General features: G+C 47.5%; 2 protein-coding genes across 2 annotated transcripts in view; one reads left to right on the forward strand and one right to left on the reverse strand.

The window, feature by feature from the left end:
- Positions 1-9,041, reverse strand: part of LOC135917207 (endothelin-converting enzyme 2-like) — a 52,271-nt gene extending 43,230 nt beyond the window's left edge. Inside the window, exon 1 of the mRNA XM_065450728.2 lies at positions 8,567-9,041. Within this exon, the coding sequence (XP_065306800.2) occupies positions 8,567-8,913 (347 nt within the window). The 5' untranslated portion in view covers positions 8,914-9,041. The remainder of the gene's footprint in view (positions 1-8,566) is intronic.
- The window catches only part of LOC135917211 (uncharacterized), a 94,886-nt gene that overhangs the window by 48,478 nt on the left and 23,311 nt on the right, over positions 1-23,097 (forward strand). The gene's annotated exons all lie outside the window — the stretch shown is intronic.

The following is a 23,097-nucleotide window of genomic DNA, read 5'->3' on the forward strand; positions in this document are numbered from 1 at the left end:
AACCATTTGTGTTTTCAGGTCTCTGACAAAGAGGACGTCATGACAAATTGCGCATTTATGTAACCATTCTTGCATAATTTGCACAATAAAACATACCTAATAATTGAAAATATACCCAGTGAATCGCTTTGACATCGGCACAAGTAAGTGTGCGAGATCATTCTTTCCGGCATTTACAGCTTCGCTGTGCAGGTTCTTTAAGGAAATGCGTTCGAAATTTTCGAAATCAAAGAAGATGCAATACCTTAAGTATATCCTGTGGATTAGCCTATATCAGTGTTTAATGTGACACAAGGCAGTTCTTGGACAATAATTACGAAAGAATACATTGAACTAAACGAGACGATTTATCATAATGCTCGACTTCAAGACTGTCATCAGAGGAGTCCATAACTGGTTCCATACATGCAAAAAAAGCTGACGCTGCAAACGCCTGCAGCGTAACGAATTCTGACTAATTTCACCCAGAAAAGCGCAATTGAACTGCTGTAGAGTGCAACTGTGCCGGCACACGCGAGTGCATGTCGTCACTGTGTACTTCTCGCGGTAGGGCAAGCATGAAGCAAGTGCCCTTTGTTGCGTCTAGGGTGGCGCTCAGGGCATGGAACCCGCAAAGCCAATCGACCACAACGTCAGGCTTTAGAAAATGAAGGAAAAGGGATTTATTTAGCTTATTTACATGGCTCCAGCTACGGAAGTCCACTTCATGCAGGAGCAAGTTAAACGTCCAAGTTCACATCAGGACCCTCTGTCCTCACTATCGTAATGTCCCTGATTTTAATATCGTCGTATTCCCTAGCCGAGTCGACTAGGGAATCTGAAGCCCATCTAGCAGCAGATCACCATCGTCGGCTTTTTTCGTCGGCTCGTTACCTCGCCCACCCACCTTACACCCTCTCCCCTTTAGAAGAACCCCACCTATATATACTGTGGCGAGGAAAGCATATGTCGCCTTGAAGCAGACAAGTCCACTTGTCGAAACGTTGGCTCCTGCTTTCGCCTTGTTCTCGTTTTGCTCATCGTGTTGAATTTCCATCTCCCGCCTTCCCCGTGTTTTCCCTGCATTAATGAAACTTGTCACTCAAGAACCTCGTATACATTTTTGTACATATACAACGGCCAGGTAAAAATCTCGATGAAGCTGTGATTTGCTCCAGTGTATTGCTCAGGAGCAGCTGTCACCTGTCGTGTATTGTGATCAATTGCACCGAGTTATAGTCGCAACAAAGAGCACACATAAAAAGCAGGCGTTCGGCAAAATATACGAGGGCGAGTCAAATAAAAGTGATCCAACGCGAATATATGATAAACGGGGTACATTATTTGAAAGTAGTCTCCATGACCATTTAGACATTTGTCCCACTGACTAACGAGTCGCCTGATTCCCGTCTCCTTGGGTTGCTGCTTATAAAGTCTGTCACGTCATTGTCCGACACGAATCTGGTTCCCTTGAGCTGTTTCTTCAATTGCCCCAAAATGAGGAAGTCGCAAAGGGACAGGTCTGGGCTGTATGGCGGATGTTGCATCGTTTTCCACTTGAACTTTGTCACTTTTGTATTAACCACGTCGCTGATGTGGAGACGGGAATTGTCGTGGAGCAAGATGACCCATTCGTCAATTTTCCAAGTCAGTTGTTCTTGATTGCGACGCGCAGCCGGTCCGGCGTTCCACAATATCGGACACGAGTGATAGTTTTTCTAGGTTTAGCAAATTCTATCAGTAATGGCACCGAACGATAGAAAAAAAAAGTCAGCAACACCTTTCCGGCAGAAATCACGGCCTTTTCTTTCTTTCAGGATGGTGAATTCGAATGTTCCCACTGTAAGCTTTGTCGTCGTGTTCCAGGCTCGTAGTAGTGGCACCGTGATTCGTTCCCGGCCACAATTGCAGACAGGTAGTCGTCACCTTCATTGTGATACCTGATTAGCTGAATCAAGGCAGCGCCTAACCTCTCCGTCTTCTAGCGGTAGTTCAAAATCTTGGGCATCCATTGCGCACACAAGAGCCGATAAGCGAAATGTTCATGATATATGCTGTGACCTGAACCGCGCCTTATGTTCCCACAAGCTGCCAATTCATCGATGCTTATCCTCCGTTCTTGTCTAGTGGGCTCATCAAACTTTGCAGTTGTGTTGGGGTGATTGCACGGTGGCTTTGGCCCAGTCTTAGATTGGCTTTGGAACTTTCAAGTGCTTCTTTGAACCGTTTGCGCCAACGCTTCACTGTGGCCAATGACCTGCAATGGTGAACATACCCGGCAGCCATACGGCGACTACTTTCTTTTTAGGAAATGCCTTCAGCTGTCGAAAACCTAACGACACCATGCTGCTCAACTTTTGCAGTGTCCATTATGTCACGCAGCCATGTTCAACCCAGTGTATGAGAGCATTAGAGAACCTTTATCCTAACACCTGCGTGTCACGTTTGTAAATGAGATATGCCTGTGTGCTAGGCACACGCTTCGCAGATAATTAACCGATCCACTATTGCGCGGGGTTGGCTGGCTGACTTTGATTTGACTCGCCCTCGTACATTAGAAATGCGAAGTTTTAATTGAATATACAAACGCGAAGATACAGCTTGATAAAGGGCAAAAAAAGTGTCACTGGAAACAAAGTTCACTGCACGTATACACAAAACATCGCAATAAGATATTTAAATAGACGTATAAATCTCCAATAGATCTACCTGTCCAAGAAAAATTCTCGGTGTATAATGCGTCAAACAAGGCAAACAAACATGTTGCGCTCTCACAGATTCACAGAACTCAGAATCCTAAGGACCGCGCTTCCACCCTCGACTCCCCTACCCCCCTCTCCCCCCCTCTCCCCAGTATCGCGCGCGAAAGAAGGCGGCGCGCTTCCTCCCCACTTTTTGCCCTTGAGCACACAAGATTGAGCCACCATCGTTGGCTCACCCGTTGACACCGCACCCCCTTTCACTCGCACATACAGCATGCGACGTGCGGTCACGTATGTTATCGCCCTTGGACTTCATACGGAACATGAGGGCGACGGCTACGGCAGGAATGCGCTTGGAGTGTCCATATAAGTGCTATCGTAATACTATAATGCGAATATCTGGTAACTGAAGCGTTCCGTAGCCCATTAATTTCCGCAAAAATAGTAACAAAATCGAACTTTCACCATGCGACCATTTTCTGTGCCGCAACAATCTGTTTTCTTTTTCTTTTGTGGGGCGGAGGCAGCGAAATGAAGAAACGCAAAGGAAAGCATGTTGGCTACAATCGATTGCCTATTTTGGGCACATAATGTGGCTACTGAAGGAATATCGAAGAAAACGCGAGAGGCTTGGTCCGCAGAGAACCATACGCATGCTGCTCGGAATCCGCATGCTGCTCGGAATCGGAATCAGACAACACTTTCAGGAGAGTTTGCGATCAAGCGAACGCGTTGGAATACGTCGAGTCTCCACAGTGATGGCGGCGAACGACCACTGTTTCTTTTTTTGCCTGCTAGCCAGAACACGTTCAGAACTCTGACAGGCGAAAATCCACTTGACCAGTGAAAAACGAACGCGCAAGGATGTGCGCCGCGCGGTGGTCGGGGCAACACGAGAAAAATGCATGCGCTTTGGCTGGCTCTGGCAGCCCGCGGGTAGCGAGAACAAGAAAATTAAAGAGGCTCAATGTGTCCTTGCGAATAAAAGTAAAAATAGAAAAATAAATAAGAACGTAGTTAACTGTGCTGGCTTTAGTGTCTTCACATGGATGCTTCGGCAGAGGTGAAATAAAATACACATTTTTCTGTGACATGACGGCACAAATGAACCACCACAACGCTTCGTCTCATCGGACCTCGCTGCGTGCTTTGTCAATTTTTCTGATAGTGTGTTGATTTGGCTTGTCTCGTTGTATGTTCCGATGTACGACTCTAGAAAAGTCAATTCACCTTGGCCGTGACATGTTTATAACAGCATGAAACACAAATTGTTCCGCAATTGAAAATCTAAAGCAAGACTTTAGAAATCTCAGTGCACCTTTCGCATCAAAACTTTATGAGATCTTTATACCCATAATGTTTCGGAATTGAAATCCATGTGTTCCGTATATTCCGCGGCCACCGCGAGATGCCGCGACGAGCCCGCTCGCCATCAAAACGCAATTGAAACTTAGTACTTGGATGTGCTTAGTGCTCTTGCGTTATGTGACCCGCGGTGCATGGGCGCTGCCGCGAAATCCAGCCCGAGTTCGCAATGTACGCGCTGAGATGTCTTTTCGGACGTGAAAAAGACATTCTAGACAAAATCTAGAATGATTTCCGGTGCTGGGGGTTGTTTTGGTAGGCAGTGCATGAACAGCACGAAATACTTCGGGAGTGGGGGAGGAGGCGGCTGAAGCCCCATAACCCCCCCCCCCCCCTGCCTACACCCCTGGTGTCCACGCTGCGTTGACGTCTGGATAGGAGGGGTGGTGATTAGACTCGTCGTAAATGTCTAACTACGCCTCTCAATTCGTTGTCGTGCTTCCCTCCTTTTCATCCTTTTCTGAGGTTTGGTTTCCAGGTAATGGTGGGGTGAGCGCCCTTCGCAGGACACTTTCACGATCGGTGTCCACGCTGCGTTGACCTCTGGATAGGAAGGGTGGTCGTTTTCACATGTGACAATCGTCCAATTAACGCCTTGGTGGTGTTCACACCTAGCACCTTATAAAGCCGTAACCCCGCTCGTTTTATGGTCGCCTGATAGTGAGCGTAAATCTCGTGCAAGAGTGATTTCTCTAAAATTTGCTTCTTGCGTGCGACCACACGGGCCGCCTTGCCCCTGCTTGCCATGGAATAATGTACGCTAGATGCAGCAGTGCCGGCTGCGTCGTCCCGCCAGACCGCTTTGTTGTACAAGCACAGCAATGCCCACAAGCACGGAGGACCGAAACACACATGGACGGAGCGTCACGTGATAATTTCGAAGCTACGGCATCAGTAATATCAAAGAACGGATCATATCACGCAGGCCTTCATTACATGATAGGCAAGCGGTAATTTATAACAGCCGAGCGCGCTGAGAATGGGCATTCAGTCTATCAGCTATAGTATGGGAGAGAGTAGAGCGGGTGGCGAGGGCTGATCGTGACAATTAAGGGCAGCACTGACAGTTATTTCTTTCTATAGATCACTAGTAGTAGTAGGGTTACTGTAGTAGTGCTGTCGTTAGCATGCAGTGTGCTTGGCCGAAGAGGAATGACAGGAGCACGTGCTTAGAACGTTGCCGCCTTCGAGGCTGAGCTGACGTATCCATCAGCCGTCTTTGTCTCAAAGGAATCTTCAAACTGGCCGCACGTCGCCTCGTTGCCTACTTCCACACTGGTTAGGAAGAAACAATACGCTAAGAATGCCGGCAACCATACAGGGCCTAATTTCAAGAGTGAACGTGTGGGTATAGACTAGGAAAGAAGAGAGATGCGACGAATAGTGGCATTTCAACGCTTTTGTCCTAGTTTGTTGTCACTATGCTAAGCTTGCGCGCCGCAGCAGTGTGACCTAACTAATCGTGTTGGCAGTGGAGAAGCAACAGAAGGGGGCGTGACGAGCAACCAGCGGCGCTGTCACTAGCTTCAGCGCAGGCAAAGATACTAGTGTGAGCGGATGACCACGAGGGCGGAATTGGAGTGGTCACGACAAATTCGAGTTTTCATGGCCGCCAATTTTTAAAATATCTGGGAGTGTATCGAATCGGTGCCTGTGTTATTTTTACAACCGAGTTGTGCCTCAGTGCCATGATGAAACGAAGTCAGCTACAACTGCACACACAAAACGCACTTTATATAGCAAAAGTCAAACACTAATTACCAAGTGGCGCGATTGCATCAAGTGACAATTCATCAATGAAAATTCCCTCAGTGGTTAACATAATACAAGTACAACTGGAGTGCATGCAACAAATTGCACAAGCTTACACAGAAGCTCTAACCACAACGCCGCAACGTGCTCAGTGCAAAGAATAGAATCCGGCTTGTGACAAAACAAATTTTTCAGTATGGGCACCTGCTTCCAATATTTAATATCCAGTCTTTATGTAATGCCCCTCAAATGGGGTTTGCAGACGTACGGCGAAGGCGGTACGGCGACATTACCAGAAGCATAAGGATGGCCAAATCCCGCAGCTGTCTGGCCGTTGAAAGGCCGCTCCTTCTAACAACCTGGAGACACGCCACAGGTCGCGGGAAGCTGCGTTGCTCTGGGTGGAGGCCGCTGTGAGCCTGGGTCCAGGCGCCCGTCAAGCTCGCGCTTCCGCAGCGCAGCAGGCTTCCTCGCACGGTTCCTGCCGACGTCGTTTTCGAAAGGCACAAGCACATCGGGGAAACTTCGACGTGGCTGGGTGAAGGCTTTGTACGATGGGGTCCTTCAGCCTCTACGAGTACACACCTCCACATCCCAAGCCATCTTACTCCGATTCCTCCCGCCGATGTCTCCGTTCTCACTATTGTCTTCTTTTCTATACTCGTGGACAACTTTCTGTGGCAGTGAAGGGAAAGCTACGGGCGCGTGGCTGCTGCACATGTGCTGCGGCGCCATGTAGTCCGCCAGCGTTTGACAGCGCTTCTGGTTGCTCGGAACAGACGCTGAATCGACGCAGCTTCACGTGCGACAGTTTCGCATTTGTCCAGACGCGGAAGAGAAAAGCCGCAAAATAAGCAACCTTTTACCATCACTGGTTTGTTTTGTCTTATTTAACTGTTGCTAAAAATGTTGGTTTTCTTTTCCCCAGATTAAACTGACGTGGATGAAAAGACGGAACTCTTTTGAGAAGCGCCCTTACCTGTGCGCGCTTTGCCTCCGTACTTTTCCCTTCATTGCCACAGAAAGTTGTCCGTGGTCACTCGTGGTCTTATTTCATTGGAGATTTGTTGTGTATTCTTTTTCTTGCGACGCTCAGTGCGCTCATGCCTAAGAGACGCGGCACGTCGTCGCCGTCGTCGTCTACGGACCGACATCGCAGTTTGCTGCGGTGGCTCGGACGGCTGACGTCATGAACAAAAGGAACATGACCGTCTTGACTCAGCGTGGGACCACGCGGTGGCCCAGGGACCCAGGAGGGTCCAAGCCTACTTGCTACCAACGAAGTCTTTCTGTCTCTCTGTCGTCCTCTTAATTGCTCGCAGTGCTTGCGCTGCGCTCCGGTCTCTCACTTGTACTCCAACACGAACACGGCGATGATGGGACCATGGCAATATCGCTGACATCATTACAGGGAGAGAGCCTTCAAGAGCAGCAGCTTCTTTCGCTCTACTCTGATTGCACATGCTGAAAATGAATATTGTTTGATTGATTTGATTTAACTGTTTCCTGCCGAATATCCTTTTTCCGTGCGACACGTTCAGAAAAAGGACCGGAAGGTCGAGTATACAATTTCTATTTCTATTTCGTTCCTCCTACACACAACTAGAGACAAATGGAAGACAGGGTCGCCATGCCTAATGACAGCAAACATTCGCACTGCCACCTTAGCGGACGTCATGCTTGAGAACGGCGAAGAGCTGCACCTTAATTTAATCTATTCAACCCCGACTTGTCCCCAGATGCCCTCAGATAACTGTGCAGTGTTAAACATGGTGCCGCCGGCACAACGTCCTGCTAAGCACGAGGTTGCGGGATCAAATCCCGTCCACGGTGGCTGCATTTCGATGGGGCGAAATGTAAAAACACCGTGTACTTCGATTTAGATGCGGGTTAAAGAACCCCAACCTCCTGCTAAGCATGCGATCGCAGGATCAAATCACGGCCCCGGCGGCTGCATTTGGATGGGGCGAAATGCAAGAACACCGTGTACTTAGATTTAGATGCAAGTTAAAGAACCCCAACCTCGTGCTAAGCACGAGGTCGCGGGGTCATATGCCTGCCATGGCGGCTGCCCTTCGATGGTGGCAAAATGCGAAAACACCCGTGCGCTTAGATTTAGGTGCACGTTAAACACTCCCCGGTGTTCAGTATTAATCCAGAGTCCCCCACTATGGCGAGCCTCATAATGAGATCGTGGTTTTGGCACGTAAAAACCCATAATTACATTAATTTCATTTTACAGTGGCGCCACGTGCAAGCCACGTGTAGCTAAGGCAAAGCCGGCACTACTGCCTGTTAGCAAAACGCTAGCGACCCATGTAGGAGAGCTCCTTACGCGCTCCGGCAGCAAGCCTTCGGGATACCCGTAGTCGCGTAAGTTAGGTCGTTTAGAGAGTGATGGATGCTCGGAGTATAGCCGTGTACTTGCATACGGGTGCGGCTAGAGCCGTGCGTGTGCGGACTCTGCCAGGGCTGCTCGATCAAAACACACACGGTACGGCCTGCTGCGCCGAAGTGTGTCCCGGACCACTAGCACCCTCAGCGAGGTATGTGGCGACAACTGCAAACCCCGCTTTCACGCTATTACCTATTGACGGCATTGAAACTCGGCAGACAGCACCTTGTGTGTTTTCATGGAGCAGCCGTTCCTGCTCTATGTAATGGCTGAGCATTAAACCTTCTATCCTTCCGCAAGACCAGCATAACGCAGGCTACGGACAAAGATGCAACATGCCGTTTACAAATCTGGGACTGCCAGCGACACTTGCCGTATCCTGGAAAACATCCGCGGCGCTGTAATGGGACGCTCTTGAGGGTCCGCGCAACAGGCAGCTGGGAACTCGGGCCGGGCGGCGCCATCTTGCGCCAGGGTGGCTCTCGCGAGGCGTCGTTGCTTGTCGCTGCCCGAGAAGCTGTCGATCCGCCTTCGTGCGAGTCGCGGGGCGCGGCGCAGCAGCTCGGTCGGCGGCGCCTGGATCGAGCGGGCAGGACTCCCCTTGTCGGTGGTGTCGGCGGCAAAGGTCACCGACGGAGCCGTGCTGGCCGAGACTCCACTGGTGCTGGAGACGGTGCTCAGCGTAGCTATCGAGGGGGCGTCGGACACGCGCTTCTTCATGGGGCGTGGGGCAGTTCTTTAGCACTAGTACCTGCCGCGAGAAATGGGTACCAACGACCGATGCGGACGAGGAGAATACGGACCTCCAAGCACTACTTTCAGAGTCTTCTTCTTCACTACCACGCGCCCTGTCGCGTGGAACCATAACGCGCTTGATGGCTGGCGATTGCAATTACGCTGCTCGCGACCCGTGTGGCAACCCCTTTACCAAACGACACAAAATGACGTCACGAACAGGTCGTCCTCCCACCGCCGTTTAACTGCAGTGTAGATTGTTGTTTATTAAACTCGAGTGCATTCTTAGGGTACTTCGCGCACTTTATTGTCGTGGCCGTTCTGTCGGTTGTATATTTTCCTGTATGTCTTCCCGTTGGTTGGTGTCTTTAACTGCTTTCTCGCCAACTTCGGTCAGCGAGTAGTCGATGGCCAAGTAGCTGCAGCATCTGCTATGATGAGATAACCGGGTTCGAAACGTGGGCCACAGGCGTGTGCGCCACTGATTAGTTAACACGTTTCACGCCAACTTGTATTACCCGGTGTGTGCTACTCTTCCATGAATCCCGTTCACACCAGCTTCGATCACTGCGCATATGAAACTAGCATATGTCACACTTCAATGAACCTCTTTCATGTGGCTTTGGGTCACGGGGTATGTGTAAATGGGTATCTGTCACTCTTTAATGAATCTGTTTGCCCTTAACTTGGGTTACTGGGTATATGCCACCGCGTATGTGCGCTCTTCAATTACAAAAAAAAATATGCCAAGACCCATCGCACGATGACTACCGATCAATATAGCGACACAACGTATTTTCAGCATAGAAGTGGCTTATGTAGGAAGCGTGTACTGCAGCGAGACTCCTCTTTCGAGCTTCTCTAAAAACACATTCGGCGCGATCTAGCGCCATCGTCGCCGCTGCAGAGCCTGCGCGCGCCTTTCGAAATGCATGGTTCGCCAGTACGTTCGAACCCTGAGAAATGAGTCATGGGGCAATCAAGATCCTCCTTCGCGCTCTTCCGGGACGAAAATCGTGGCGCACCGATGTCTGCGAACGTTGAGAATGGCAGGCGCCCAGTGAGCCAAGTGGCCAAGTTCATAGAAGAGGGGCATCATGGCGCAGCTCACTAAAGCGTTAGCGTGAAAAGCCTGCATTCATTGAAAAACGGCACATATCCAGTGCATTTGTGGTGCAGACTGCTCATGCGTCGGGTTGCTGCCCTCCAGGAACCGTTGTGAAGTGGGTTCCACTCACCATTGAAGAAATCAACGTGACCTTTTTCACTACTTTAGGCGGCCCATCCCCCTCAGGGGCGTCTGCGTCAGCAGGCGTTTGGTGTGTTGCGACACCACGGACCCGAGCACATGAGGGCCAGATTCTCCCGCGTGTAGCCGTGCGCGGCTTAGCCGTGTCCGGGGAAAGGAAGATCCTGGGGGTTGAGCCGATGCCGGGTGTGCGGACCGTTAAGGCCCCCCGGCGGAGGCAACACACCTCTTTGGCATCTGCTTCACGTAGACGGCAGCCCCGGACTGACCCAACCGGGGGAAATCAGCAGTCGCCTTTTCCTGTCCACCTCTTCAACCTTTTTCTTTCCTATCTTCTTTCTTTTACTGTCCTTTCATCTCTTCTCTTCCGTCACTTCCTAATTTTCCTAGGCGGCTAGGGTTAACCTTGTGTATGTGCCCTCCCTTGGGTATAATATATTGTCGCAGCCTAGTAGAAGACGGGAAAGCCGGCGTAGAGAACGTATGGAAGCACTTTATCAGCGCAGTCAACGCGACGTCGTTGTTGTCCCTGTTTTTCCACTCGCGCGCTACTTCAACGTCGTTCTTATCGCCTGGCACATACCCGCGGCGACCATATAGGATGTGGCATTTGCCCCCCCCCCCCCCCCCCCCCCCCTTGAATAAAGAGGCATCGTCCCGATGCACCAACGTCCGAAGGCTGTGCACAGACGGTGCAAAGTTGAGGTCATGAGGAAATATATGGCTTCATACGAAGCACATGCACAACCTCGGGCAGATGCCGCCGGCGTTTGGAGCAGTTATGGCTGTCGGGGACAACTTCATAATTAACATCGCTGATGCGGCGCAGATCTGTGTACGGGCCGAAGTATCATCGCAGGAGCTTTTCATACAGCCCCCGCCGACGAATCGGAGTCCAGACCAACACCTGGTCACCGACGTTGTACGTGACGGGTCTTTGTCGAAGATTGTAGTGTCGGGCATCGTATTCCTGTTGTTCTGTGATTCGCAAACGCGCAAGCTGCCTGGCTTCCTCTGCGCGTTGCGTAAACTCCTCGGCACCAGTCTCGTCGTCACCGCACTCGTGCGGCAGCATTGCGTCCAACATTGTTGTCACTTCGCGTCCGTAAACGAGGTTGAAAGGCGTCACGCGTGTTGTCTCTTGGCGAGCCGTGTTATACGCAAATGTAACATATGGTAAAATCTCGTCCCAGTTCTTGTGGTCGACGTCGATGTACATACTCATCATGTCTGCCAGAGTCTTATTCATACGTTCTGTCAGCCCATTGGTTTGGGGATGATAAGCCGTGGTCTTTCGGTGAGTGGTACCACTTAGTCGCAACACGGTATCCAGAAGCGCAGCCGTGAACGCAGATCCTCTATCTGTTATGACCACTGCGGGAGCGCCATGCCTTAGGACGACGGCTTCGACAAAAAATCGCGCTGCTTCGGCTGCTGTTCCACGTGGGATAGCACCTGTTTCGGCGTAACTCGTAAGGTGATCCGTGACGACGATTATCCATCTATTTCCGGCAGTAGACAGTGGAAACGGACCTAAAAGGTCCATGCCAATTTGTTCGAACGGCGCTTGCGGTATCTGAACAGGATGCAGCAGTCCAGCTGGCTTGCCGGGTAGGTCTTTGCGGCGCTGGCAATCCAGGCATGTCTGTGTGTAACGTTTCACGATCGACGCAAGTCTCGGCCAATAGCATTTAAGCCTAATTCTTGCATATACCATATAGGATGTGGCAATATGAGGTTATAGTGGCAATGCACGGTTGGCGCCTGCAGCCTTACGCGTTAAGTCCTGTAGCCTCCACATGTTGGGCTCCGTGGTGGGTGGCCGCCATTACTGCCGAAAAGAAACTGAAATACTATGGGAACACCCGCATTTCCCCGCCTACTTGATCACCACCCTCAGAAGAGGGGGCGCACCGAAGACCTGAGCACATGTTTCACCCGCACTAAAGAGACCTACCAGAAATACCATGTTGTACATAGTGAGAACGCTGCAAAACAGGCCAGATTTATTTCCCTTTTCCTAGTTGCAAAATCTTTAACCGAAGCCATAGGTTCAGGTTATAAAGTAACGAAAATGGCAAGGGGAACCTTCTCCTTGAGATCCCTCAGAAACATCAGTACGAGAAGCTTGGCACTCTTACGACATTTGGTAACATACCAATTTCTGTTACACAACACCGAACAATGAATAGCTCACGGGGAGTCGTGTCAGAGGCAGACCTCCAAGATTTGACAGAAGCTGAACTCCTGGAAGGGTGGAAAGAACAAAATGTCACCAATGTAAAACGAATTATACTTAGACGAGACAACAAGGAAATACCCACCAAGCATCTTGTGCTAACATTTGCATACAGCGTTCTGCCAGAAACCATCGAAACAGGATATATCAGGTTAACTGTCCGACCATATATCCCCAACCCTAGACGGTGTTTCCAATGTCCGAGGTTCGGCCATGGCTCGCAGAGCTGCCGTGGTCAAAGAACTTGTGCAAAGTATGGAGTCTAGGGCCACCCCTGTGACAACTGCAGTGGCACACCTCACTGTGTGAACTGCAGTGGTGACCATCCAGTCTACTCACCCTCCTGTACGAACTGGAAAAAAGAAACAGAAATAATCACCCTCAAAGTCAAAGAAAACGTTTCGTTTAAGGAAGCCCGTAAGAGGTGCTCACCTTTCCATAGCACACTTTATGCTGATGCGGTGCGTCGGGGGGCGGCGTCGCAGCGGCCAATTCCAAGTGCCCTGCCCGCGTGCAGCGAGCAGGTACCTTTGGCTTCTGCCCCCAAGGTGGAAGTAGGTAAGCCTACTTCATCCAACCAGCAAACAGGCCAGGCTACCCTTTGATTGCCAGCCCCCCAAGAGTTATCTGCGGCAACCTGCGCTACAGGCAGAGATACCGCAGGACCTATATGGGCCCCGAAGGCAGGCGCAGCCGAGGCTGCCTCAACCTCCCCGGCCCCTCCTAGCACAGTCAACAGCCGGCGCAGCCAAACTCCACAGGGAGCCCCATCGACCTCCGGGCTGGTGGGCGCAGGGGTCTTGCCTTCCGAGGTGAGACTCTCCCGACAAACTTCTCGCTCGCAAGAGCGCGTGTCCGGCGTCTTACAAGAGGCAATGGACACAACACTTGTCCTCACGGCGCGCCAAGTGCCTAAGGAGCGGCGAGGCTACCTCGAACGCTTCAAAAAAGGCAAAACCCCGGTTACAGGGCCTCGAAAGAGGTCTGTAACATAATGCATTACTTCTGTTTCTGTATACACAGCACCGATTTACTTCAAATATGGATTTGCAAATAATTCAATGGAACGTCAGAGGTCTTCTTAGAAACCTTGATGATGTGCACGAACTCATCCAAAAACACAATCCAAAAGTACTGTGTTTACAGGAAACACACTTAAAATCCAAGCACACAAACTTTCTCCGAAAGTATGCTACGTTTCGCAAAGGTCGCGATGATGCCGTCGCATCATCGGGTGGTGTTGCCATTGTCACTCATAGAACTATAGCGTGTCGACCTTTACAGCTACAAAAGCCCTTTGAAGCAGTGGCGGTTCGAGTTGTCCTACTAAACAAACTCATCACCATTTGCTCGCTTTACATACCCCGCATTACCAACTAATCAAACATGAATTTCAGTCCTTGATAGACCAATTGCCAGAACCTTATATTGTTCTTGGCGATTTCAATGCGCACAGCAGCCTATGGGGAGACTCTCGTATCGATTCGCGAGGTCGCCTTGTTGAACAATTCCTTTTTTCTTCTGGTGCGCGCCTTCTGAATAAGAAGGAACCCACATATTACTGTCTCGCAAACAGAACGTTTCCTCAATTGATCTCAGCATAACTTCCCCGTCTATACTGTTTGAACTCGAATGGGAAGTTATCAGCAATCCTTACGGGAGCGACCACTTCCCCATACTGCTAAAACACATTGAGAAAACGAATATCTACCACGGGCTCCCAGGTGGAAGATCGATACAGCCGACTGGGACAAATTCCGAACTCTCACTAGTATTTCATGGCATGACATGTCCTCGCTAGGAATTGATGCTGCTGTGGAGTATTTTGAAGCCTTCATTATAGACGCTGCATCTAAATGCATATCTGAAGTAAGTGGCTCGGCATGCAGACGGCGTGCCCCGTGGTGGAACAACGAATGTAGGATCGCTCGTAAAAACCAGAACAAAGCCTGGGGGCTGCTACGTGCACTGCAGAGAATCTTGTCATCTTTTAAAAAAGTAATGTCCTAAGGCAGGGGAACCCGCCGACATGACAGAAAAGAAAGTTGGCAGAAATTTTTATCGAATATTAACTCGTTTACAGATGAGGCCATAGCCTGGAACAGGGTTGATAGGATTAGGGGGCGGCAAACATTTTCACTCTCTCTGGTAAACACACAGGGCGATAGACTGCAAGATCAGGCAGACTCACTTGGGGAGCACCTTGAGAGCGTGTCAAGTTCAAAGCATTATTCGAAAGCCTTTCTGAAATATAAACAAATAGAAGAATGTAAGCCACTCATAAGAATGTAAGCCACTCACAAGTTAGCATTCTAGCTAACTCTAGCGGCCTTGGCTACAGAGAGGTTGCAACTGAAATGAACGATTACTTCATTACTAGTTGTGGTTACGTTGAGATATGTGATGACGATGATGCAAGATTATCGATAAATGACCGTGGTTTACCTAACTCCATAGTTTTGCATTCTGTGTCATGTCGTAAGACTGAAGAATTAATAACCAAGATTAAAAACAACTGTGCGGCAGGACATGATGACATCAAACCTATGCTAATAAAATACGTTGCTGATGTGATATCGCCCGCGCTCTCATACATTATTAACTTAACTTTCTCTACTGGAGTTTTTCCTGACCAATCAAAAATAGCTCGTGTGTCCGGTTTTCAAAGGTGCTAATGACAAAGAAATTGCAAATTATCGGCCAATATCGGTACTTCCGATACTGTCGAAAATATTTGAAAGTGCTATTAATATCAGATTACAAAAGTTTTTTAGGAAGTATAATATCATAAGTGAGGCCCAGTTTGGCTTTAAAAAAGGCAAATCCAACGAGCTTGCATTACTCGATATTAAAAGTGAGATACTAAATAATTTCGAGTCAAAGCTTTACACGGTGGGACTGTTTGTAGATTTCCGTAAAGCATTTGATACCGTGTATCGTAGCGTTCTTCTAGAAAAACTTGATAATAACGGCGTCCGTGGTATTGCCAATAGATTACTACAAAATTACTTGACAGACCATTACCAATATGTAGTTCTTAATCAGGAAACATCCTCGCATGCTAAGGTCAACAAAGGTGTCCTACAAGGATCTATACTCGGTCCACTGTTATTTATAATTTACGTAAATGACCTGTGTCTCATTCCGGATTCTCCTAAAATAATTATGTACGCCGATGACACTAATATTTTTTTACTGGTGCTTCAATTTCTAACCTTGAAGGAAGTGTAAATACCTATCTAAGTAAGCTGTCTTGTTGGCTTAAAGTCAAGAAGTTACGACTAAACGTGAGTAAAACTAAATACATATTGTTTGCACCTATCAATAAGCCACGGAATATAAGCTTAAATGTTTCCTTTGAGGGCCAGACGCTTCAGCAAGTTAAGGTTCAAAAATTTCTGGGCGTATGGTTCCAGGAAGACCTGTCTTGGAATGAACACATACATAAATTAGCATTACAATTAAACAAAAGTATTGGATGTAGGTACAGGTTAAGCCGATTATTACCCCTTTGGCTCAAGAAAGCGCTATATTATACGTTATTCTATTCCAGGCTGTTACTGCGTGTTGATTTGGGGCACAACGACAGCACAGAACTATACCACATTACTCAAATTAAAAAAAGGCACTACGAATATTTGTGGCATATTATGGTCAGCCGCAAGGTCTCAGCACGCGTCCGCTATTTACAAAACATCTCATATTGCAAGCTAACCAAATCTATTACCTCAAGCTTTTTCTGCATATCCAAAATTATAAGCTATACCCCACGTACAGTTCTTCTGTATGTGTTCAATATTGCCTCCGTGCGCAAAGTATAAGAACAAAGAACACGAAAAATTAGAACTACCTATGGTCGGCAGCATATTCTGCATCAAATACCGAGTCTGCTTAACAAACTTGGAAACATTTTAGACCTAAATAAACAAATTTCCAGAAATAGGTTTAAACAAATTCGTCTTGAAAAGTGCATTGAATATGTTTAATTACTGTTTAAGTGTGGATTACAACCTCCATGTGTATTGACTTTTATTATCTTACTCAATGTACATTGTGTTTTATTTCTTAGCACACATTGTTTCTTGTTTTTGCTTTTTTCGCTGCTTGTTACAATATATGTATGTCGATCTGCTTGTTTTCTTTACTCTGTTATATTTGTTTTTGTTTTTGTTTTTTATAACTAGAGACAATTTAGATTGTTCAATGATTATCTTATGTCTGCTTATGCCTGCTTGCTGTACTGTATCTCGGAGCAAAAGCCTCTGTCAGGCTGTATAGCCTTTTGGTTTTGCTTCGATTTCTGTTGATGTACAGAAAGAAATCAATAAATAAACCTCAAACCTCAAAATGTCCACAGAATGCACCGTACAACTGCCCTTTTAGTATTGCCGAGTTGAGAGCTGCCTTGAGCTCACGCAAGAGCTCTGCACCGGGATCTGACAGAATCATGTATGAAATGATCAAAAACCTACACAATAACACCCAAGTTAAACTACTCACAATTTTCAACACCATTTGGGCTGCAGGATACCTTCCAACTGCATGGAAAGAAGCCGTTGTGGTTCCTGTTTTGAAATAAGGCAACGATCCTTCCTCAGTAGCAAGTTTCCGTCCGATCGCCCTCACAAGTTGCCTTTGTCAGGTATTTGAAAAAAATGATTAATCGGCGACTCATCCATTTCCCTGAAATGAGAAAAATGATTGATCTTTATCAGTGTGGCTTCCGAGAAGGGCGCTCCACAACCGATCATCTTGTGCGTGTGGAAGAAAATATCCGGGACGCATTTATACATAAACAGTTCTTATCGATATTTCTTGATATGGAAAAGGCGTATGACACAACGTGGCGTTACGGAATCTTAAGAGACTTGTTAGAAATGAGCATCCACGGTAATATGCTTAACCTAATAGAAAGCTATCTGTCCACTCGTACCTTCCGGGTAAAAGTCGGCAATGTACTTTCACGTCCTTTTACGCAAGAAACGGGTGTACCCCAAGGAGGCGTGCTCAGCTGCACGCTCTTTATCGTGAAGATGAACACGCTTCGTGCTTCACTACCACCGGCCATCTTTTACTCTGTTTATGTCGACGAGATTCAAATAGCATTCAAATATTGTAACCTCGCAGTGTGCGAGAGACCGGTACAGCATGGCCTGAACAAAGTGTCAATGTGGGCAGACAAAATGGATTTAAGATCAATTCTAACAAAAGCTTTTGTGTTCTTTTTACAAGAAAGAGAGGCCTCATCCCAGATCCTTGCTTAGAACTGTGTGGACAACAGATACCTATAAACAAAGAACACAAATTTCTAGGTGTTATACTTGACTATAGACTCACTTTCGTCCCCCACATTAAACATCCTAAAGAAAGATGTCTAAAAACAATGAACATAATGAAACTTCTATCCCAGACTTCATGGGGTAGTGACAGAAAGTGTTTAATGAATCTCTACAAGAGTCTCATTCGATCACGATCGGACTATGGTGCCGTGATTTATCACTCTGCCGCCCCGAGCGAGCTAAAGACCCAGTGCACCATCTTGGAATCCGACTAGGCACTGGCGCTTTCAGGACAAGTCCCATTGAAAGTCTATATGTAGAATCAAATGCGTGGTCACTTCATCTGCAGAGACCATACATCAACCAAACATATTTTCTGAAAGTCCACTCTAATCCTCAACATCCGTGTTTAAATACCGTTAACGATATGACATATGCTACACTATTTCGTAACGTCCCTCCGTAAGACAAACTTTCTCGCTGCGTGTGAGGGAGCTTAGCACTGAAATGCATGTGCCAATCCTCAAACATCGCCTAATGCCTTCAGCTAAGCTGCTACCTCCTTGGGAGTGGCAGATAATACAATGCGATTTAACTTTCATGCAAGTTACAAAGCACACTCCAGAGACTGAAATCCAAATGCATTTCCGGGAACTCCAGTACAAACGCTCCTGCACGGAGTTCTACACAGACGCGTCGAAGTCACACGGTGGGGTGTCCTATGCAGCCGTCAGTCCATCCTTCTCGGAAACCGATGTGCTGCATCCGGAAACTAATGTCTTTACGGCTGAGGCCTACGCACTGTTGTCGGCTGTAAAGCATATAAAGAAATCAAAACTCCAGAAATCAGTTATCTATACGGACTCCCCTAGGCCTTGATGCCTTAGGCCTTAGGTGAAGGCCTTGATGTCATTCGTAAACCACAAAAATTCGGTAATTATTGAACTCTATTCCGTCCTGTGTAAAGCATACATATCTAATCAACATGTTATTATATGCTGGGTGCCTGGACATCGGGGCATCGAGGGTAACGTTCTAGCGGACCAGATGGCCACATCAATTTCATTGCATGCAGTTAATCCTGCTGCTTCGGTCCTTGTCACAGACCTGAAGCCTTTCTTAAGAAGGAAACTGCGAAACTACTGGTGACGCTTGTAGGACCTGGAAAAAAATAATAAGCTGCATGTAATAAAGCCACAATTAGGTTTCTGGCCTCCTGTAACAAAATCACGCCGGACAGATGTCCTATTCTCTCGTCTAAGAATAGGACACACATTTGGCACACGTAACTTTTTACTCACCGGAAACGAGCCTCCAACCTGTGGTAGATGCGGGGAGAGGCTGACCGTCCTCCACGTCCTTCTGGAGTGTCGGGAAGCCGAATTTGAAAGAAAAAACACTTTCCCTTAGCATACCGGCAGCACATCCCCCATCATCCAGTAATGTTGCTCGGCCCAAAACCGCTATTTGACACCAACGCAGTCCTAAGTTATCTGAAAGATGTTGTGTTGCATGTTGTTAGCCCTATTAGTTCGTAGCGCCTCCTCTCTTCAGAGGATGCCGCTGTGATAATTATTTTGGATAGCACATGCCTCTAGGTCCTTGTGTTTCAAGGGCTCTGGCGAGACAGTAGTGCTCTAAGCAATTTAGCATCTCGCATATTTTATATAATACATCATTCTTTCTTAATGCATTTTAGTGATCACAGTACACGTCATTAATAATAGCCATAATTTTATTACGTGTACATTTTATGCAATTTACACCAACTGTTTTAGGCCTCTTTACAGCCACGTCACATTAAATTCGCAGCACCCATCAGACCACTACATATTCATTACCAGTAGTATGGCGCTCTTTGGCCATACCTGGCCCTTGCGCCATTAAACCTCAAACATCATCATTTAGGCGGCCCATCCCAGTGGCATATATCTTTTTACCCAAGTTGACGCCAAAGACGTTCATTGAGGAGCGGCGCACATCTACTGGCACGTACCCAGTTACCATCAAAGAGGTTCCCTGAATATCAGCACCGACCGAGTGGCACATACCCGGTACTCCAAGTCAGTGTGAAAGTTTCTTCGAACCGCGGTACCTACCCAGTGCCGCGTCTACAGTGACCCATAACGATGTGAAATAGATTCTTTGAAGAGCGGCACCTAGGTATACACATTGCCACATACTCTGTGACCCAAGTTGGTGCGAGCCCTGTTCCCTCAGCACAGAAGCTTGATGCGCTACCCATTCGACCACGGACTTCCCGATGACCCAAGTAGACGGGAAAACAGTCACATACAAACAGTTAAATAACCCGCAGAAAGTGCGTGATATCCTAAGAAGGCTAACCCAATAAAAGAGATCGGAATTTCTCCGTTGGTGGGCGGAGTCAAACCTGCATCACAGATATTTTAAAGAATCTTTTGTGAATATGTATTCAGAAACGCGCTAGGCGGGGACTTTGCTGCTGCAGCGGTAGATATCGCAGCGTGCTCAGAGGAAAATTTAAATCCCGGCTACATTACTGTCTATAGTGCACCGCCTGAACAGAAACAACATTGCTATTACTCACTTTGGGGGTGTACTATCCACGTGCGTCTAAATGTCGTACAGAAATACCTCACGTGACCTCATCCTACGTGCCAGAAACAGGATCGCTTAGCGATTTTTGAGAAGGCGCGATGGTGACGCCGAGCGACGCCGTGGCGTGTCCATTCTCGGCCTGATCGTTCTCTGGCCCGCGCTGACCGCGCGTTGTTTAACGTTGTGTATGTGATTGTGCTTGCGTTGCTTGTGTGTTGGTTGGAGGTTCTGCGTTACTTGGCGGAAAGCCGGGGTGTGGCAGTGTGTCCGCCTTTGCTTAACGGACATCGAGGGATGTGGTGCTCTCTACAAGCCACGTAAATGTCGCTGTTCCCCCCACTGTTCAGCGCTGAAGGTGTGGCTTGTGGGCTGTGCTTGAAACGAGTGGTGCAGCCATGAACGGGGCTGGTTAAGGATCAGAGCGGTTTAGCGGCTCCAGGTGCGCGTTCACAGACATGTGCTCCCATTTTGGTCTCACTTTAGCGGCTGTCGCGGCATTGCGGTGTGTTCCTTGCCTAGTATGAAGTTTACGATGCTAACACACAGCTTGTTAACGTTCTTCCGTGCTAGATGTCATTTGCATGACGATCGAGTTGAAAACGAGGCATTTGTCTGTTTTCTTGCATGTTCAAAATTACTTTCTGTTGTGAAAGTTCTAGCAGTCTTATTACGAAGGGAGTACGAACGTAAATATGAACATATTTCTGTATATGTCTCAAATTTTGAATTGCACATAATACTTTACGACTGATAGATGGGCTACGTGGCCTGTGTGAATCAGCTACCTTTTGTTGTAACGCTTTCCCTGTGGTAGACTGATGCACGGTTCATGTTTATTTCTGTACTGTTGTAAGAACCATTTATTATATTTATTCACTCAAAACATGTGTACTGCCACTTCGCTGCAGCACATTTTAATTACATTGGGAAGCCTGCGAATGTACTGCTGTGAATTATACTAAAAGTGGGAGGCGCCGCTATTACCCGGCATTATATGTCCACTTATTAGGCGTCCCGGTTTGCGCAATATGACCGAAGACGGTGGGTGCGTGAGTGTATAAATAAATAACACTTATTACGCCCAGTGACAGTGGCCCCTTTCCACTTTTAATATGTTTCACCGCAGTCCATTGATTAGTTTCACCGAGAAACATTTATGTATTGCGAGAAAGCTAATAGTGTATTGGGGTGGAAATAAACATCGTGCAGTAAAGCGTACTAATCCCCGTATTCAGAAATGCATATTAACTTGAAACCCATGCTTGACTCTATATAAATGACGGCTAATGTGAACGCGCCTAAGACACTCATTGCTTTTCCTTCTGTGCGTTCACGACAGGCGTCTTAACCTAAGTTAAGCGTAAGCTTCAACTTAAGATGCATTTCTGAATACGGGGCTACGAGTGGAAAGGGCACATAAGTTTGCACTGCGCTCATTATTTTCAATTGTTATACAATTTGCAAATGCATCTGCACTCGTGGTAAGCCTCACCACATTACAAACTCGTATTGCGGGGAAGCTTACTAAAGTACATTCGCCATTATGGAACACGTTGTTCACCTTCAATGCAGGAGCACAATGCGGATTCGTGCCCATGCTTTTGGCTCGACTGCACATGCGCTTTGAGAATTGGAATTGCTTCGTTGTAAATAGTGCACCGGCACTTTACTCTAAGATGAAGGGCTTAACTCGATATGGAAAACAGTTTTTATTAAGGGAGCAAGATGTTGCCAACATGGTTGCAGCACAGCTTCTGTTTTTTTTCTTCGAGGCACCTTTTCTAATAGAAGCTTCTATTTCAGTGTTTCAAGCCTCTTTGAGCCAGTGCATACTGTACATAAAAAGCAGACACTGATTGAGCTTGAAAACATCACCTATGCTCTCTCTTGTAAGCTGTGCACAGGAGGTCACACCTATGTACAGTAGAAAAATATAGCACCACCAGACAAAATAAAAGAAAGGGGTGGGCGGCAGCAATACTAAGTTTTAAATGGCGGTTTATCCTCTCCCCGTGTTTTTTTCTTCTGTGCTTATTTTTATTTTGTATCCTCCATAGTAACTACACGAGTGCCGAACTAGTTAGTAACATAGCTGTTACTAACGGAACAATGTGAAGAACGAACAACGTCTTGGAGCTATCCAGTCAACTTGCTTATCTAATGGTGTCGCTCCAAGGAAACACCGTGAGACTCCATACCAACTAGAAAGGAAGACTTGTTACAGTCGCTTTTGAACTGTATTGCCACCAAATCAACAGTGCTCTCAACGACAACTTTTGGACAGTAGAATGCTTGCACCCAGCAAAGCCTAAGAAGGAAGCATTCACGATGGTGTGAAGTGGGCCTTTTGAAGCTGGCAGCAACGCTGAAGGGCGCTTTGCTGTCTGCCCTCTCTATGGATGCACAAAGATGATCTCCTCTTTGAGAGGGATTGTTTCAGAGGTCGTTACATGGCAACAGTGTTGGGTGTTTAGTAGCAGAGAAGCTGATCTTTGCCCACTGTCAATAAGCTGTTCCTTCTTCAGCGCCCCTGTGAAGTTTCCACTTTTCGGACGCAATGTGCTCTCCATGAATGCATGAATTTTTAGCTCGTAAAGACGTCTGTTACCACTTGGCTCAAGCTGGCTCTTGCTGATGTCACACAAGAAGGCATCGGGGAGTATAGCAACGCACACTTACAAAACACTGTTACTACCAGGGAAACCAGATTAATGGAGCTGCTGGTTTTTGTCCACTTGATCCTCGTCAGTTAAAATGAGCAGTTATTTGTCCAAACAGAAAGCATATGTAGTGTGTCGTACATAGCCTGCGCACTAAGACTT

The sequence above is a fragment of the Dermacentor albipictus genome, chromosome 7 (genome assembly GCF_038994185.2).
Source record: "Dermacentor albipictus isolate Rhodes 1998 colony chromosome 7, USDA_Dalb.pri_finalv2, whole genome shotgun sequence".
NCBI classification, from domain to species: Eukaryota; Metazoa; Arthropoda; class Arachnida; order Ixodida; family Ixodidae; genus Dermacentor; species Dermacentor albipictus.